The sequence below is a fragment of the Brachyistius frenatus genome, unplaced genomic scaffold, assembly GCF_029030835.1.
Source record: "Brachyistius frenatus isolate BFR_SWC_R1_liver_20210118 unplaced genomic scaffold, ASM2903083v1 Contig_183, whole genome shotgun sequence".
NCBI classification, from domain to species: domain Eukaryota; kingdom Metazoa; phylum Chordata; class Actinopteri; family Embiotocidae; genus Brachyistius; species Brachyistius frenatus.
Genome location: NW_027210782.1, coordinates 722134 through 741341, shown reverse-complemented (window position 1 = coordinate 741341; position 19208 = coordinate 722134). Strand labels below are relative to the sequence as shown.

The window sequence follows — 19208 nt, the reverse complement described above, 5'->3', positions numbered from 1 at the left end:
GTCTCTCTTGGAATAGATACTTCAAAGTCAGAGCGATTTACCTGAAGTTGCACATCCACCCATCCAGCCATCCAGCCATCCATCCATCCATCCATCCATCCATCCAGCGACCCATCTTATCTATCTATCTATCTATCTATCTATCTATCTATCTATCTATCTATCTATCTATCTATCTATCTATCTATCTATCTATCTATCTATCTATCTATCTATCTATCTATCTATCTATCTATCTATCTATCTATCTATCTATCTATCTATCTATCTATCTATCTATCTATCATCAACATAAAATTTAGAAAGCTACAGTGCTCGATATTGTATCTAATGTTAACTGATTGCTGTGGTTGAAACGGTCTTTTGTCAAAAACAAGTAGGTTACTGCACTCCACATGCTATTGAAGTAACATGTGTTCAATTTGTTCTCCAGCCTTTGAAGTTAAAATTGTTTCCTGAGTGACACTGACAATGAGACCAGAATTTCTTTCATTCTGGCCTGAGTAGGTGAAAAAGTAAAAACTGCACTCTTCGGCAGTTGAGCAGCATGTTGACATTCATCATATCCAACACACCCTGTAGTGATTGTGCAATTACACTTCAATAGTTTCCCCCAGGGTACACTGACAGACCCTCACATTTCTTCAGGAAATAAGAAAAACAGCTCTATTTTTAGCTTAATGGCAACACATTTCCAGAAAGATTCAGTAACTTTTGAAGAAATATGTCAGAGATCTCAGGATTTTTCAGTGGCACAGAGAAAACATGTAATCCCTCAACTGGAGTGAAGGTAGGAAACATATTACAGTTCAGAGCCACGGTAATACAGGTACAGAAGGGCTGTGCAGGTCCAACACTGAGACTGATCTCTGGGCTGTAATGACACCTTTTGATGAGACAAGAACTAAATATAAAATAATTGTGCAGTTTTCACAAACATTGGCATACAAATTAGAATTTATGGATCCCACTTGTTCAGTTACTTCTACAAGTACTCGTGGTTTCCAATGAGTCCTGAGACCTTGATCTAATGTAATTTATCTATCACCTTCCACTTTACCTGCCTACAGTTTCTTTACTCTGAACTCAACTCTAGTTATTTTGCAATGCACTTCTATGAAGAGTAGGGGCTCACAAGAGGCACAAAAAAAAAAAAAAAAAAAAAAAAAAAGTGTTCAGCATCAGTGCAGCAAAGGAATTTCCAATCTGCATTATTTTGTTAGAGCCGTGCCATCTGGTAAAAGCTTAAATCTTCCAAACAGCATGCCCCCAGTCTGCCACGCAGGCTCTCTTTTAAAAATGTGTGGCCTAAGGCTGTCCTGGTGGCACTGTGATTAAGCGCCTGTTATCATACTAGTCACCATCACACATCTGTCCCAAATATATGTGTGAGAAGGGGTCTACTGAACCTACTTGTGACCTAGAGTAACTATCACAGGAGCAAAGAAGGAAGTCAGGTTTCATAGTAGGCTATAAGCAGTGTGCTGGTTCACTTCCTTTATTGCATGTCATATCCGTCCCTCTCCATTTCCTGTTTGTACCTTATCTAATAAGTGCAAAAATGCCCAAAAAGAAAAACTGCTATCTCCAAGCCCAAGCTAATACAGCCCCCATGACACCAAGAGCGTTGCTTTTTGAGAGTACAGAAAGCTCCCTCCAGAAACAAAGAAGATACTGTACACCTCTTCGTGATGAGTCAAATGATCTTGATGTCTCTGGAGTTTCTCTTTAAACCAAAACAACAAATATTCTTTAAAAAGCACATCCTGTCACGATTCTCAGAAAAGGGACCCGAGCGCACAACTCGGAAGGTAGATGTAAAGAGTCTTTTCTGAGTAAACAAAGATACAAAAATGCAAGCAAAGTACAAAGGAAGGGAATGAGGTCAAATCCAAAAACAGTAGCCAGGTCAAAAACACGGACCCAAAAATGCAGGCAATAAGGAGAGCGCTAGAAAGCTACGGCACAGAGATCGTCCAAATACAATCTAGCAGATGAGTAGTGGAGAGCTGGGGGGGATCTATACTGTGTGGTGGTGAAGTGGCTGCAGGTGAAAATCAGGAGCACATTCCATCTGAAAACATTGTGAGCATTATTTTTCTATGATTTCCGGGTTGAACGACTTTGAGGTACACTTCCTCTTATTTGGTGGGCGTGCCACAGGGGATACCCAGTCAGCAGTGATGTGTATATAAACCCTGCCATGGCAGTGCGCTTGTGTAACAAAACAGGATGTTCAACGCCCCATTGTTTCTGTTTAAATAAATGCTTTGCTACGTTTTGTCGAGGCAGTACGTACTCCAGGTGTTGCGGCACGAGGGAAAGCAGGGCAGGTGGGAGTGGCTGGTCTGAAGACACATGACAGAAAACGTGGCAGAAGTAAACTCCATGTCTGATAAAGTACTTTACAGACAAAATTATTTCGATATATGACATATCTCATAGCACACTGCCCCTGGAAGATACGCAATTTGAATATGCTGCACTGGCATGTGAGGTAAAAAAAAGCACACTGCACATACTTGGGTATTTTAGTCTCATACAAAACCACGCACGCACGCACACACCCAGCATTTAGTGAAGCAATAAGGCCAAAACTACTTTACGTATATAAGTAACTCACACAAACATGCCCAAACACACACATGCACACACCCCCTCTCCAGCTGGGTGTTTCCTTCCTACTGTCCCCTCACCATATTTCTCATTTTGAATCTCAGCACCTATCTTTCTATCTTACCAATTCTCTTACCTTCCACGGTTATGTCGATAAGACCCAGAAAGTGCATCAGTTTGAGGGAGCTGCAGACCACCAGCAGGAAGCCCACAGTCTGCAGCCCCTCCACCTCCCACTTTTCTTGGAAGAACAGCTGCATCCTTTCCCCCGTCCTCTCTCCCTCTGTTCCTGTCAACAAAAATCCTTCTCCTGCCTTGGGGCGACCACGTCCCCCACACCCCCCTCAGCTTCTAGCCAGGAATGCACTGTCTTCGTCTCTTCAGTCTCTCCTCTCAGTCTCCCTCTATATGCCGGCGTTCGTCCATCCTCCCTCTGCACAGCTCCCCGCCCGCTTCAAACACTGAAGGTAGATTGTTATTCTCCTTGTTTCTTCTTCGAGAGCGGTAAGTGCACGGCAGGAGGGATGTCGACTTGCCACTCCACCCCCCCACCCACCCCCCCTCCTCTGAGACTGTCAAAGGTTGTTTAAGTTCCAGGTGAAGTTTGGACAATTCACTGTGTGTGTCCTGGCAGTTTGGTGGCAATTGTTTTCTGACTCTCCGGTTTTCCAGCTTCTGACTCTCAAACTCTCTCTACTCTCTGCCTGTCCTCCCTCTCTTTCTTACCTCCGTCACTATCTTGCTGCTGTGTCCCTCCCCATGCTTAATTGGGTCAGTGATAGGAGTGAGTGACTAGAGGAAAGAGGAGGGGTATGAGGAATTGAAGCAGGGGAAAGGATGAAGGAGTACTACTCGTAGGTTAAGAGGGGAAACAGAGAGGGGGAGACATACTGAAGACAGATGAGAAGAATGAATTGGGATATGAGATAGGGAGAGAGACGCAGAGAGGAAGGGCAGGATGGAATAGCCAAAGACAAAAATAATGGCAACCAGGAGAATAGAAAGGACCAAATCTAGAAACAAACAACAAATCCAAAAGAGATAGCAGTGGGGAAATGAAGGACAAATTTAGGAGAAGAAACATACAAAGACTAACAGAATTGATGCGGAAAACTGCGACGATGGAGAAGTGAAACATCCAACCTAGCAGCAACTGTGGACAAAGTCACAGATGTGGCATTCCCCCCCCCGAGTGTAAAGTCGACACACGTGCACACTCGAGCAAACAGCCTGGAGGAAAAAAAATCTGGCTATAGCATGTATTGCATATAAAATCCAGTGCAGCAAGGAACATTTCAGTTGGGATGGGATATATTGCTGTCACATCTGGCAGGCTGACATCATAGCACAGACTGACACAATCTCCAAACAACCAGAACCAAAAAAACAATGCAAATAACATTTTTAAGAATGGAATCATAACTGTTGGCATTTATATATATATTTTTTATACTTTGATTCAATATAATAGAGGGGTATATAAGGCCTTTTAACCTTTGAAGAAAGAGCAGTAAGCATTACAACAAGTACAACGGGCGAGCCCACATGAAGTTAATATTTGATAATGAAAATTATTCTTCCATAGAGGACTAGGGACTACCCAGTGAGACATATTGGATTAGTACTGGATCTGATTCTGACCTTATGACTATAAGCAGGTCTGGTATTGGCAATCACTTTTTTTGTCAGTCATTATAAAAACTGTGCTGTCAAACTCTTTGTGCTGTCAGTTACCCACACGGGGCTCCGCACCACTGGTTTTACATAAACATGAATCCAGTCACTTCCATTGTGATTTTAAATCTTGGTAAAAGAGAAGGCCGGTATCGGAAAGGTAATCAGATATGCTAAAAAAAAAATCCTCCAGATGAAATTACAAAATATGTAATTTATGACTTCATTCCACAACAACACAGAACACCTACAACACCTACTGCCGCAAAACAGTTTCCTGACCTGACACCACAATGGTTGAGGTTCAGTGAGGTTTAGAAACAAAAGCGACTTGGCTCTGGTTTGGGAAAGTGGGTGGTTTTGGTTCAGGTACAGTAACTATTTGGTTAAAGTTAGGGCAGGCTCGTAGTCGTGGTTAAAATAAACCAATGTTGTCTTTCTGTAGGAAATAGGTAGATAAAAATGGTCCAATGACTCATGGTCTGACATTTTGTTGAACAATCAAACCACCCTGACCTCCTCCTTCTGAAAAGTCAATAAAACTTCTCACTGTTCTCCCAACAGACAGAAGTCATAATACCTGCGGCTGCGCTTGGGCTTTGTCAATTGAACATAAATTTGTTCAGGGGCACTTGCTGAAACAACTAATGCTGTCATTTTTCTTGGAAGGACAGTCTGTGGAACGGCTGTAGAAAGAGAAAAACATGAGTAAAAAAAACGAAAGTAACACCACTTGGCTTCAAAGTCCTCCATCACCTTCATCCTCCACTCCACGTTACGTAACACTCCCTAGCAAAATTGTAAATGAATGCTCCTTATGAAACGGAAGAGAAGGGGGGAAACTGAGAGACGAGGGATTACAGAGGATTTAAAAAGATTCACTTTGTCTTTAAGAAGTTTAATTCATATGTACATGTGTCTGTCTCTCAGCCTGTGGCAGTAAGCAGGTTTGCTCAGAGCCAGACAGAGAGGAACTAGCAGATGCAGAGGAAGGTGAAAGGGAAGCTGACAGAGACTGAGAGGTTTACAGAGAGTTTGATCTGTCTGTCGGGTGAATAATGATTCTCAGAGTCAAAATGAGATCTAGAGCTATAGTGCCACTGCTGTGCCTCGAGGAGGATACATTTTAGATGAGAAGCTTTGGGAGATTGAACAACCTGCATTCAATCAGAGACACACTCACTGCACTTTTCTTCTCAAAATGACAGGAAATCCAGTTGCAGACTGAGTTCATAGAGCTCAAAATTACAACTGTCCGCCACTGAGTGGTCTCAATAAAGTAGACATGCAAATTGATATGACCACATAAAATATAATTGAGAACAATGGTCATCAAATATGTATTACTTCGAAGCTGATATTCTATATTTAATCTACACAAAGCATTATAGTACCATTATCTTGTTTTGGGTGCATTTATGGACATAATGAAATAAATGTTCTTCATAAATTCAATACTACCATACTATTTAGTATGCCAGAAAAAGATTTAGTATGTCCCAATACAAAGTATGTTAAACGTTTTATGCCAAAAGTACCAGGATGTCCAACTACATCCGGTCGTATTTCGCAGTATGCAGGACTGCATGCAACTTTCAGCTGTTCTGACACAAAATCCTTTGCACAGCGGCAGATACGTCACATCAACTGAGCCGCCGAGACAGTTGGTGGTGCTAATGCTCTGCCCACAAAATGAAGAAGGAGAAGAAGAAGAAGAAGAAGAAGAAGAAGAAGAAGAAGAAGAAGAAGAAGAAGAAGAAGAAGAAGAAGAAGAAGAAGAAGAAGAAGAAGAAGCATTGTACTTGTTCCAAATCGCATCCTTTTTCTTTTTACCTTAAACGTTGCGCTATGGATCAAAACAGATATGACAAAGTGGGTCAAGGTGCATTTTTATGATGAAATAGTATGTCCCAATTGTATACATATTACATGCAACAGTACATACATTTTAAGGTAAGCTGCAGTATGCACTAAAAGTAAAAAGAATAACAATAGGGCTTTCGCACCCTTCAGTGCTCGGGCCCTAAATAGTATGTGAATGCAGGGTGGATGTCTAGATTACTGTAAAACCATGGAGAGATAAATTCGAGGTTTTATCAGAATTACATATAACCGTTGTTTCAACACTTTATACTATATGTCATCATGTGTTTAGCTGCTTCAAATAAAATATGGTCCTCCTTTTGAAATAATAATCTAGCAGACACCACTCTGAAATCATGGCTATGGCTGAAACCTGCAGGCAGCAAGCTAACTGTGACAGTACCCACCAATCAGTCAAAGCAGTGTTGCCTATTATAACTTTGGTAAATAGTTTGCACTTATATATTGGTTTTAATACGCTTCTACAGTTTTTTATTTGTTTTTTTAGCGCTTTACAGTTTGCCCTCCATTCATACACACATTCACACACGAATGACTTGCCTGCTGTCGGGACCCATTTGAGGATCAGTGGCTTACCCAAAGACTCTTTGGCATGTGGACTGGAGGACCCCGGGATTAAACAGGTGAGTAATAAAAACATTCAACTCTCGTTCAGTTGTCATGAACGAGGAAGTTAACTACATACCAAATTCATTCGAGAAACTGAAGTTTTTGACACTTCTGCTTTGTTTTTTCTTAATTTTCCAGTCCAGGAGATTACCGCTGGATGGGTACAGAATTTTGACCTAACCCTTAAACCTACCACGACAACACAATCAATCTGGATGTATGCACTCCTAGTGAGGGAATAAAAAATAAAAAAAAACTAGCAGACCGATCAATGTTTTCTATAATCTAGGGCTCGCTTCAGGCTCAAATAGGGAGGAGTGTGTTCAAGAGTGTGAAAGGCAACAGCCTGCCCTCCTTACTTTTGAAGGTTCTGGCTCCAAAGAAAAGATCACACAGCTCATAATCTGTATCTCTGGCCTTCACCAAAATCACCATAAATCGCTTCATATGACAGCTGTCAGATCAGTGCTATTCAGACAGCGTTGCTCCATTTGCTTGAAAACTTAGAGATGTAATTAGAAGGTCAGTGGTGAGCTTATACAAAAACATTTCCAAAAAAGTTCCTCAGACGTTTCTTCCCCCCCCTCATCCATTCATCACTTCAAAAGTCTCGTGAGGGCAGTGAAGTTCCTTCAGGCAGACAAATTGCTGATGAATCACGGGAGCTTATTCTAGCGTAAACTGTTTATGGCTCATGTATTAGGAAGTGACGGCGGTAATACATCCCACAACATGTTCTAATCTTAATATGATGATGGACGTTCACCTGCTTGAATTCTAATCTACGGTAGACGTTGATACCCTTAAACATGCGCATGCGCGCGCGCACACACACACACACACACACACACACACACACACACACACACACACACACACACACACACACACACACACACACACACACACACTCAGACTGTAATAAAATGTTAGGTTAATCAGTCTGAGTTGATTAGTCTCTGTGAGGCATAGTTTGCCTGAAGCCAGACACACCAAGTAATTGAAATACCTCCATATTTAGACGTCTACCTGGGCAATTATTTCTCTCAAAACTGATTAAAATGTCTAAGAGAGACAGAGGGGGCGAGTGTGTGTGTGTATGTGTGTCTGTGTGGATGCAGCGAAGGCGACACAGAGGAGGTCATTGACAAATGGTGCTCAGAATTGGCTAGTGTGTTTCCAATTAGATAAGTGAAATAAGAGGACCATTTGCATAGATCATTAGCTTTTGAGGATATTTTTAAGCCTGCAATGTGGGACAAAAACAGAACCATTCTGCTCAGGCCGAGTCTTCGCCACACAAACTAAAGAGACCTGCCAATGAGTGGTTTTCTTTAGAAAGTGTACACAATCAGGGGAGATGGAGCAATCAAAAATATTTTCTGTTTTGAGTAATCAAGATATAAAAACATATTTTTTTATATACATGAACAGAATCTATACTGAAATTAGGATAAATACTTGTATCTAAACATTGGTTTTAGGAATATATTTGATTTAGTAGATGGCCATAAGATGAATGTGAAAGTTGAGATGAGGGAGGGGTACATGTGAAAAGAACTGGCGCATAATTAATGATCTAAAAACATTTATAACTAAAGTTCAGGTTTACAACCAGAGAACCTGCTGATTGTTGTGTTTTACTTTCTATAAAGCTTTCAAATGCTTAATTAAAATTATCTTCACCAAACAGAACACAGTTAATGTTTTTTAGTTTTTTTTAAAATAAGCTTAGATATTAACTTTGTTCAGCAGTTGCATTCATACATTTGTTGATGTTAGATGTTCCACAGATACTATATTTATGTAATGGATGGAGAATTAATTAGTAATAGATTTGATTGTTGAATAATTGCTTAAAAATTGTTTTTAGGTAAAAATATCAAAACCATGGTGATTTCAGAAGGTCTTTTATTTAACATGAATATGTTTTGGTTTTATACTGTTGGTTATTCGCAGCTCTCGAACTCTGGAACATTGTAGAGGGGATTTTCACTATTTTTTACTTTCCAGATCAAACTAAAGATCAATTAACCAAGAAATAATTTAGCAGATTAATAAGTAATGAAAAAAAATGCAGTCACTTACAAACTGAACAGGACTTGAATACTGAAAGTCTTGAAGACACAATGTTGACCCCATCTGACCTTCCCAAACTTTATATTGCAGAAATTAACTTTTACACCTGTAGAGGGCAGTGCGAGGTAAAACATTTGATTAGCAACACACTATTCAACAGTGCAGCTCAACTCCATTTCTCTTTGTTATTGCCCTTCATTTAAATTCAGCTCCAGAGACCAGACTAACAGTGGGAGGGTAATGAATGATCACAAGCCATGAACAATTCCCAGCAACCTCATGTTCTCATCCACACAAAACTGCCAGAGATAGTAATACTCATGTTTGCTATTGTGTCAGAGTCTAAAATCAAAACTACATCAGACCAAACCGTTTTACAGTTGTTCTTTGAACCTTCTTTTCTGCGACTCATCTGCTTTCATGCTTTTTCCGAAGCATCCTCTGTTTCTCTCTGGCGTAAAGCAGTCGATCTAAATTGGGTTTACATCGCTCACAACAATCCTCTAAACCTATTTCCATCAAATCATAAACACTCTCCTCTGCTGTTTCCTGCCAGGAGCCAAATCAGGAAAACATCTTGAACAGGTCGATACAATGGAAAAAACACAACAACAACTTTCGAGCAGCTAACAGGGTTGAAGTCTCAGCCCACCCTTCAGCTGTTGAAAGATTTGTTTCTAAAAAGGCCACTATAACAAATCTTAAGAGGAAATTACTGTCACAGCAACTATATTACAGAGCAAACTAACTACATTTGCAGCCAAACAACACATTAGTATGTTGGAACAAGAGACAGAGAAGCATTGAACTTTGAGGTAAACTCAACCAGTTTGCGGCAGCCTACAGGAAAGTTATCCCAGATGTTCCTGCCGTGAATTAAGATCAGATTGACAAATGGGAGAATGGCAGCAGCCTGATGGCTTCTTTTGTTGACGTAAAACAGGGTGAATAAGAACCACTGTCATCCCAATATAAACGTTTTGTCCTGGTGAGTCCTGGTGCAAGGCTTGTGTGCCCTTGTTAATACTGTATGTACAGTCAAGTCAAGAGCAAGAGGGAGAAAGGGAAGGACAAATACAGTTAGAGAGCTCTGTCAATAGGCAGCAGTTTCAATCCGAGAGCCAAATGAAACTGTACTCTACTCAAATTTTCATCCAGCAACTTCAAGCAGCTGGAAACTGTTAGGTTATGTTGGCAACAGTGATTTGTAAAACCCCTAACCTAACATACACTATAGAAAGACAAAAAAACACATTTCTGCATTAGTCTACACCCTCTTGTTAAATTTTGACAGTGAAACTTTAAAACTTTAAAATATCAATGGGTCGAATGCCCGTGACAAGCTGTTGAATGTTGAAAATACTACAACCACGGTAGCTCAACCGACTTCAAGACAGTAAACCAGCCAATCTGAAGACATTCTCCCAAAAGCCCTCTAAAACAATTAATAAAGAAGGATAAACTCATCTGTGAACCTCACAACTCGAAAAAAAACAAAAGATGAAAGAGAAAAAGAAGACATGTCCTAAAATATATTGGAATAGATTGCATGACTAACAAGTGTAACATATGGAACAAAGAAAATAAATGTTTGCATTTAAAAAAAAGCTCTTAAGACCTTCGTGATCACTGTGGTGAGATCATGTGTTTTTTGCCGCACGAATATTGTTCATTGACTGCCAATGTTCGTTCTTGAAAGTAAATTTAGGGTTATTTTCATTAAATTGGCCAGTTAACAGTCACTTATGGGACATTTTTCTTTTGTAACAAAAATACAAAGAAATTAAAAGTTTGTTGACTGTATAACTGATCCTAAATGTAACCTGTACTCTAATGTTCTCTTTAAAAGATTTCCTCCCAAAGCGTTACTTAAGTAAGTCCATACCATATCATTTCCACAGTATGTTAATTAGGATTTGTTTTTGTTAAATTGCTCACCCTTTGACTTTTAAAAAGACATTACTATTTGCCTTATGTTGTTATAGGTTAATTGGTTTCATTGTTTTATGTAGTGATCCACCAGAACATGACACAATTGTACAAGTTCCTTTGGTATTCATTTGTGCTGTGTGTGTAACATGGGAAGAGCAGTAGCAACATGAACATAGTATTCCCTATTTGGTGAAAAATCTGGTGGAGATTAAGTATCTTTAAATACGGAGTCTATTTTAAACATATCTGTGGCACTTTATTACAAAGGTTGTTTACATTACTCTAAATTATGTGTAAAAGTGGAAAGATGCCACGCAGCATACAGTCTGTCCTCCAGCAGTCTATTTTGATAGATATATAATATCTGCATTATTCATGACCACTGACCACTGATTATACTTTAATACTACCTAATGAATAAATGATTAAATAATAAATTTCTTGACACTGCATCTTTATCACAAGTATTGGCTGCAGCTGAGGATATAAGACCATTGCGGTCTATTAACTAAAGACTGGTTTTGAACAGGAAGGGAAATAACCTGCTGTTGAGACTCAGAGTGGTGAGATGGTATCTCTGATGTCTATGAAAGGGGTAGCCAGAGGTCATGAGCTTAGCTTTAGGGGAAAGATAAGTAGATAGAAAGACCAGTAATGCCTGTAGTTTTCTTCCTCTGACATGGCATAGCCTTATCAATATAAGAAACCATTTCTCATATTTTAACAGAGCCCCTGTTTGCCTACTGTTCTGGGATTCAGCTGCTGTTAAACAGTCAACTGAAGCGACCGAAGTCATGGATCTTGGGCTTCTTCATTTTGGGATACGTGTAACTGGATTTAAAACCATCACACATGAGAACATTTCACCCATTGTATGCTTTGCTTGGCAAAGTTGCTTCTCTGAACCCACTAAAGCTGCGGGAGAATATTTCATGAGATTTTATTTGAACTCTCTTGTGCCCGAAAACTGCTGAAGCATCTTCCACAGAATGCCAAATGCAACATTAGAACATGTCAGAACTTTTACGGGTTAAGCTGCATACAGGAAAATGTTTTCAGACATGAGGCTAAGCTCTGTTAATGCAAATCTTTCAAATTCTAATAAGTTAGCGAGGGATTTTTTTTTTCAAGGGCAGGTTTGCATATGTTTGTGTGTGTGTGTGTGTGTGTGTGTGTGTGTGTGTGTGTGTGTGTGTGTGTGTGTGTGTGTGTGTGTGTGTGTGTGTGTGTGTGTGTGTGTGTGTGTGTGTGTGTGTGTGTGTGTGAATTCATTAGTTTATTCTCAATGTTATCATCTTTTTGCAGACGAAGAGCAACGAAACGTCAACAACTTCTGTTCTTTTATCCACAGAGCACCTGCCATACAAATACAGGCTCTCATTCACACAAACACACAAACACACACACACACACACACACACACACACACACACACACACACACACACACACACACACACACACACACACACACACACACACACACACACACACACACACACACACACACACTGCTATAATCAAATCGAGGGAAGAGGAGCCAGAGGAAAAAAGACAGACAGCAACAGAAGAGGGTTAAGAGAGAGAAATAGAGAAAAGGAGAGGTAAGCAGGGAGAGAGGGATGAAGGGGAATAGAGGGAGTTGCGTATTAAATATCCCCCGTCTGATCCTCCTGTGTCCCAGGCTCTCAGCTGGCTAGCCATCACAGGGGCAGAGATAGAAAGAGCTTCAGGCAAGGACAACAAGGACAGTCTCCTCCAATCGTTATATTACTGTTTATAAAGTTTTTCACAATAAGAATACTTGTTGTCCAAACCACGGATAGAGGCCAGAGTGTCTATAGACCTGCCCTTGTTTCAACTTTCCTCATTTAACAATTCATTCTTGTAGAATCCTAACCTTCAGGTGACTTTTTGGGTTTTCAGGTTGAGACACTAAAAGGATGGCTATAGTGTCCTCAGACACCTCCAGAGTGTAAGAAACAACAGCTCACACTAAATGGACTTCAAGCACACGCACACGCGCACGCGCGCACACACACACACACACACACACACACACACACACACACACACACACACACACACACACACACACACACACACACAAATTGCATTCTCCATTAGCTTGCCTATCTACTGAAGGGCAATTACAATGAGGGCAGAGGGACGTGCCATTGTGAGTGTGCGCTTGTGCTTGGACATAAATGGGTTCTTCTGCTGACCGCCGAGCAATTTACCCGCACTTATCCCCCTCCCTCATACTCTCATCATACTCTCATTCCCTCTCACACACACACACACACACATGCAAAAGGTTCCACAGCTATCTTTGTTAGGACATTACACTGACCGCCATTCATTGCAGACAGCCGAATCCTAACTCTAACCTTAACCATAACCAATTCATGACTGACCTTAACTAGGAACTCAGAAATGACACTGCGTCTCATTAGAATCATGCGTTGATCCCCATGAGGGGTGGAGGTGTTTATATCAGGAAATGTCAACAACATGCATGTACACTCACGGTAGTCCACGCACACGCACGCACGCACGCACGCACGCACGCACGCACGCACGCACACACACACACACACACACACACACACACACACACACACACACACACACACACACAGAGTGCACAGCTAATTTCATGACAATCAATTGACCAGTTGTCCGGACATTTCAAGCTAGACTGAAATTACTACCAGCTACTATTACTGCTGCTGTTAGCTAAAGTCCCTCCTTCTTATTAGTTTTCTGGTGTTCCTTATGAAAATAAATTGGATCATTAATGAGATATAAGTAGTAGTATTAGTAGGTACTTCAGGGGGAGTGTCTTTGATTCAAAGGCCTGGTGCTGGCAGGTTTCTGCTATCAGTGGGCGGGGCACAATGTCCTCAGGTTCTCATTTAGATCGAATCCGATCCCTGCTTGTTCATCCCCAGCTCGTCCAAATATGGTCACTTCTGGCTCCAGAAAACCAAGATGCCGACGGCCAAAATACCGCAACCGAGGCTTAGTAACAGCAGTTCACAAACCGATTGGTAATGTCACTGTTGGTTACCGCTTGTCCCACCCCTACAACCACCTCTACTACTGTTACTGCTGCTGCTGCTATACTATTACTACTGCTGCTACTACTACTAATACTACTAAATAATAATAATAATGATAATAATAATAATAATTGTTGAGGACATCCAACAGACTGAAGATGCTAATCGAAATGTTATCACTTGTGAGCAAATGTAAAAGTTCTTCTACAAATAATTTATCTATCATAGAAAACACTGAATTTCCATGCAGTAGGGGCTGTGCAGACGCACCTCATCCATCCAGTAATGACTGAAAAGTTTTACGATCAAACATTTGCCCAGAAGAGGTGAGTCCGAATAAATTATTTTTATGAGGTTGATATGCACGATAAATGAGCTAATGAGCTGAAAAGGGATTTTAAACTTTGCGGCGGCTGACACATAAAAAAGTAAAACTGCACATTGACAGAGTCTATAAATACTCTGTGTACATCAAAGCCTTCTTGTAATGCAAAATGATCCTCAAAGTGTGTCTTGACTGTGTGCCACCTCAATGTCAAGAATCATAGACACATTGATTTTTTTTTTTGTAAACTTACATGAAACCATCAAAAAGAGGAAAGCAAAATCTCAAATGTGAAGGATTACACTCTCCAGTTATGAATTGATATGAAACATTATAAGACCTTGCAGAATTGATGAAGCAGTGCTTGAACATGTCCCTGATATCCACTACCTCATCAAGCCCTGTGCCAGGTCAATTTATTATAAAATGAAAGGCTGACGGAGGATGTGGTGCATATGGCAAGATGCCACATCTTTCATTCAAGTAGTGAGTGACCAGGAATATCACAATACAATACTCATATCCACAGAGAGTCAGCAAGAAGTAAAATCTCAGTGACGGGCACAGGCAGGGGAAATTAAACTGAAATATCTATTATGGGCAAACAGATAGGGATTTCTTCTGTTTCTTGAATAATTAAAAGTCAATACAATCTATCCAGAGGAAACTGCTGTGTTGTTAGAAACTCTTTTCTCAAGCTCGCTGCCATCCAGCAGAGTCCACAACATCCCTTCAATTTCCACCTCATAAACCTCTAAAAAAACACACTCCGGCCATTAACCATTAGCTTTAAATCCAGCAGCACCCTGTAAACTTCCAGACCAGAGTGCACCTCACACAGACCGCATGGATCCTCAATCAGACACATTCAGTGCCTTCTCGTTTTTGCCACAAACGAGCACGTGTTCAGTGGGTGTGTTTAATCAGTAAAGGGTCAGCAGCACAGCTCATTAAAGTAATGAGAGTCACACAGGCGCTTTATTTATCTTGTCACGTTCTGTCTCACCAGAAGATGACTCAGTATGGGTCTGGCAAAATTAGTCTGGAAAGAGGGAGATGAACCAAAATTTATATTTGATCTCTCTCTTTATTTTTTCCTCCTCCAAAACTGACCCTCCATCAGTGGAAGGTCAGTTTTGCAAAACAGAGACACATTTAAACTCCCGCTGCTAAAGTTTTGTCAACACCAAACTCCATTGCTGGATTTACATATAAGGAATATGAAGGGGGGCAGATTAGTAATGATTATACATAAAGGTGTGTCATTTTGATAAAGTAACACATGGGCAAAATAAAAATCAGCTAACCAGTCACATGCTATTGTCACCAGTATATTGTGAATACACTGGATATAAGTTACTTTTCACATGAACATAGCACACCTCAGGGAGTTGTCCATTTATCAAGTATACATCACACGCTCACACATGAAGTGAATCCTGGCCCTTTAGTAAGACAGTCTGAGTACTAAAGTCCCTCTGCCATCTGGACTCAGTTCTTCCATTAAAAAAAGCATTAGCTTAAGTACTTACAAGGGAGTTGGCACACACACACACACATTCATTTATAAAGACAGCTATTCTCCATAATGTATGGTCAAAATATACTGAATACTGATGCTCAGAGTATAATGTAAGTATAAACAGGGACTCCAGTGTGTTTGTTTGTGTCTGTCTGCATGTGTATGCAGAGTACTGTGGCATCGATGATAGGTTTCAAGATGAACTTTTTTATGAGAGACAGCGCTGTTGGCACACCTTGACTACTGGGTTCAGTCCAGCAGGTGCATCAGTGATGGAGAGTGTCTCTTACAGTGTAGCATCCACAAAAATAAACCACAGCAAATTATTAATGTGCTGGTTTTTTAAATATTTAACCGGGGAAACGACATGCCTGCGTTTCAATTAATAGAGTAGGGGATCATCACTAAGACGCTTATCATGAGAAGAAAACTTAAGATCCTGTCAAAGGGCCATTGCTGCCTAGAGTGTGCAGGGCAGTCTGGGTAATGAGCAGAGGAAATACAGCCAGAATGGGGATAGGAGTGCCATCTGTCCTGTTGTCACTAACAGATGACAGATAAGCAAGTGTGAACAGCATCAAGTAGATGGGGAGACAAAACACGGGTCATCCTGATAAGACAGGCCGAACAAGGCCTCAGTGTGTGACAACAGCTGCTGGAGGTGAGCCAGAGCAGGACGAGGACCTTCTCAGTCAACAGGCAATGGCAGGCAGATGATGTTTGAAACGTAAATGTATCATTCAGAAAATGCTTCATTATGTGAAACTATAATTAAACAGTGAGCAGCTTCATAAGGTTGTGTCTCTTTCACCCAGCGCTGTTGTGACAAAACTTGTTTACTGAAAGACTGAACTGAATTAAATTTGTCAAAACACATCAAGCCAAACCAACCATAAAATGTGTTCATCTATGGTCTGAAGCAAAGAAAATTAGCCATATTCTCTCTCTTTATATATTAAGGCAGTAAGGTAATGCGAGCACTAGGAGAAAGGCTGACATTCCCACAGTGAGGGAAGTGCCTCTACACAGCACTCAGACCCATTCTGTCCATAGTGATATCGATTAAAAGGTAAAAGCACACACCCCAGGGGCAGAGAGAGGCCACACACACAGCTTAAGTTACTCTGTATGTATGTGTGTTTGAGGGAGAGAGTCATGGCCCAGAGTTGCACTGGTAACCCAAACCCTGAGACAGGACTGCAGCCCACTCAGTACCAGAGGGATGGGACAGTGCAGATGAAAGTAAGCACACACTTGTACACCCACACAAACTTTAAAGTGTTGGAAGTTTTTTAATGGACCATAATTGTTCTATTACTAAACCAACAAAACAACAACAACAAAAATCCATTACCTTCCCCACCGACGGGCTCGAACATCCCAAACTGCTCCAAGACTTTGATGAAGAGGCCCATGACCACCAGCACAGCAATCATCTCCAAGCCATCCAGACTCAACATCTTGGGAGACCACTGTCTGTCATCGCCCAGCACGGAGCCACCGAGCCAGGTCGGGGCGACCCGAGTCCGGCCAGTGACACAGGACCCGTCCCAGTTTGTCCAAATTCAGCCTACCTCAGTTCTCATCCACCTTCTTCCTCACTTTTATCCAATCCCAAGTATACTGACAAAAACAAATTTAAAGCGGCTAATGCCTTGTTTGGTTAAATGGGCATCTCTCTTCTGTCACCCAAAACCCAGCCTCAGTCAACCCCTCTTATCCCATGGTGAAGGCCATAACTGCCGGAGCTACAGGCTGCAACACAGAGATCCAAGTTGTCACAACACCTGCACTAAAGTTTTAAGTTTTTTTTTTTTCCTTTGCGTCTCTTCTGTCTTTCTTCTTCCCGGCCCCGTTGAGTGATGGAATCTGGGGATGTGCAGTGCCTGCTAGTCCTCTGGCAGTGGTTGTCAGGAAGCGAGTGTTGTGAGGGGGAAAGAGGGAGTGAGTGAGAGGGAGGCGGCAGATAAAGAGAGGCATAGAAAATGAGAGAGATAGAGAGAGAGAGAGAGAGAGAGAGAGAGAGAGAGAGAGAGAGAGAGAGAGTGGGCCAGAGACACACACAACACACACACACACACACACATAGTGAGACAGAGATTGTTATTGGGGGATGCCCTCCCTCTCCTCTGACATTACCTTCATTGATTTGCCTAATGTGGTTTCCTTAGTAACTGAAAGAGAGCGTTTAAAGCAGATTTAACTACTGAAAAGAAAATTAGTTTATGTTCATTTGAATTCATGTACTATCTGCCATTATATGTGTGCTTTTACTGTACGGAGATTGCGGCAACTGTTCAGCAGTCTGTACGCCTGTCGGTCGATAGTCTCTCATTAACATTTTAAATGTGTTGCTATCAGAGCGCAATGGGCAAATTATTTTTGGCTTTGGAACAGAAAAAACAAAACTGGAGAGACAAACATCATAAATGAGAATAAAAGAGGCTAAATAAAATAATTTTAGATACATATTGGGAGTGTTAATGCAAATGTTGTTGTGCCTGATAAAAAAACAAAAAAAACATCCTACTTCATTAATTCTTAAAGAAAAACTTCCAAAATATCCAACTCAAGTAGTGTGTTAATTGACTCGAATATTACTTGAGGGAAAGTTAAACCAGTTATAACAATGGTAAATAACTTTTTGTTGAAAGAAAACTTTTGGGCTGTGTCTAATATAACTTGCTTAATTGCTCAACCTTTCATGACATTTACTTCATTCTGTTGTGAAGTTGCGGAAAGGAATTGTAAAGATTATGTTGGCCACTGAAAAGAATTGGTAAAGATTTTTGCAACATATAACGTTTGTTCACATGCATTGCGTTTCACATTACTGACATATTGGTCCTGTTTGCTTCTAGTTTCATTTTGATGGAATAAACAAAAACCTAAGCCTAACACCAATGCTGTATTTTTGTTCTTTACATAATCCTCTTAATGACCCACGGGACACACAAAAGGCAACATGGATGCGAAAATAATCCTTGTTGTTCTCTTGAAACTCTTTGCTTCTTTCCAAAAAAATTTAACATTTCTTTGTATTTCAACACCATGAAAAACAATAAGAAATTACACATAGGCCTATATATATGTTGGGTTGGAGCAGCTCCTGAAAATGTAGCGGAGACATACAGTTGGAAAAGATGAGGCCACTGGAAATGTCAACATTTTGCTCAGATGGATTATTAAATTACAAAAAAACACTTTGTACGACTTAAATTACAAGACATTCACTTTCAATCTAACAAAAAATACATTTCTGTGGCATTTGCTATCTATGAAAACATCAGCACACACGTTACAGCTCGTAAACTCAGAGCTCCCAGAAAACACGGTAAACACAACCCTATCTGAAGGCAGAAAAATCTCTTCACGAGTATTTTATCTACAGTCCCTTACTGAACATGGATTAGGTAGTCTAAAAGAAAGCCATGTACACAAAGACAACAAAACCAATCCATTACATTAATATAAGTGCACTCTAATTAGTTACTAATTAGTTA

General features: G+C 40.6%; 1 protein-coding gene across 5 annotated transcripts in view; it reads right to left on the bottom strand.

Annotated features, from left to right (window-relative positions):
- The window catches only part of LOC138632360 (A-type potassium channel modulatory protein KCNIP2-like), a 91952-nt gene that overhangs the window by 7833 nt on the left and 64911 nt on the right, over nucleotides 1-19208 (bottom strand). The window contains exon 1 of one of the 5 annotated variants that reach the window (XM_069717868.1): nucleotides 17060-17608. The exons of 3 other annotated variants lie outside the window; for them this stretch is intronic. In XM_069717868.1, coding sequence (XP_069573969.1) covers nucleotides 17060-17165 — 106 coding nt within the window. In that variant the 5' untranslated portion in view covers nucleotides 17166-17608. Of the gene's footprint in view, nucleotides 1-2752; nucleotides 3107-17059; nucleotides 17609-19208 lie in introns of those variants that run through there. One more of the 5 variants, XM_069717867.1, reaches the window with a different exon arrangement.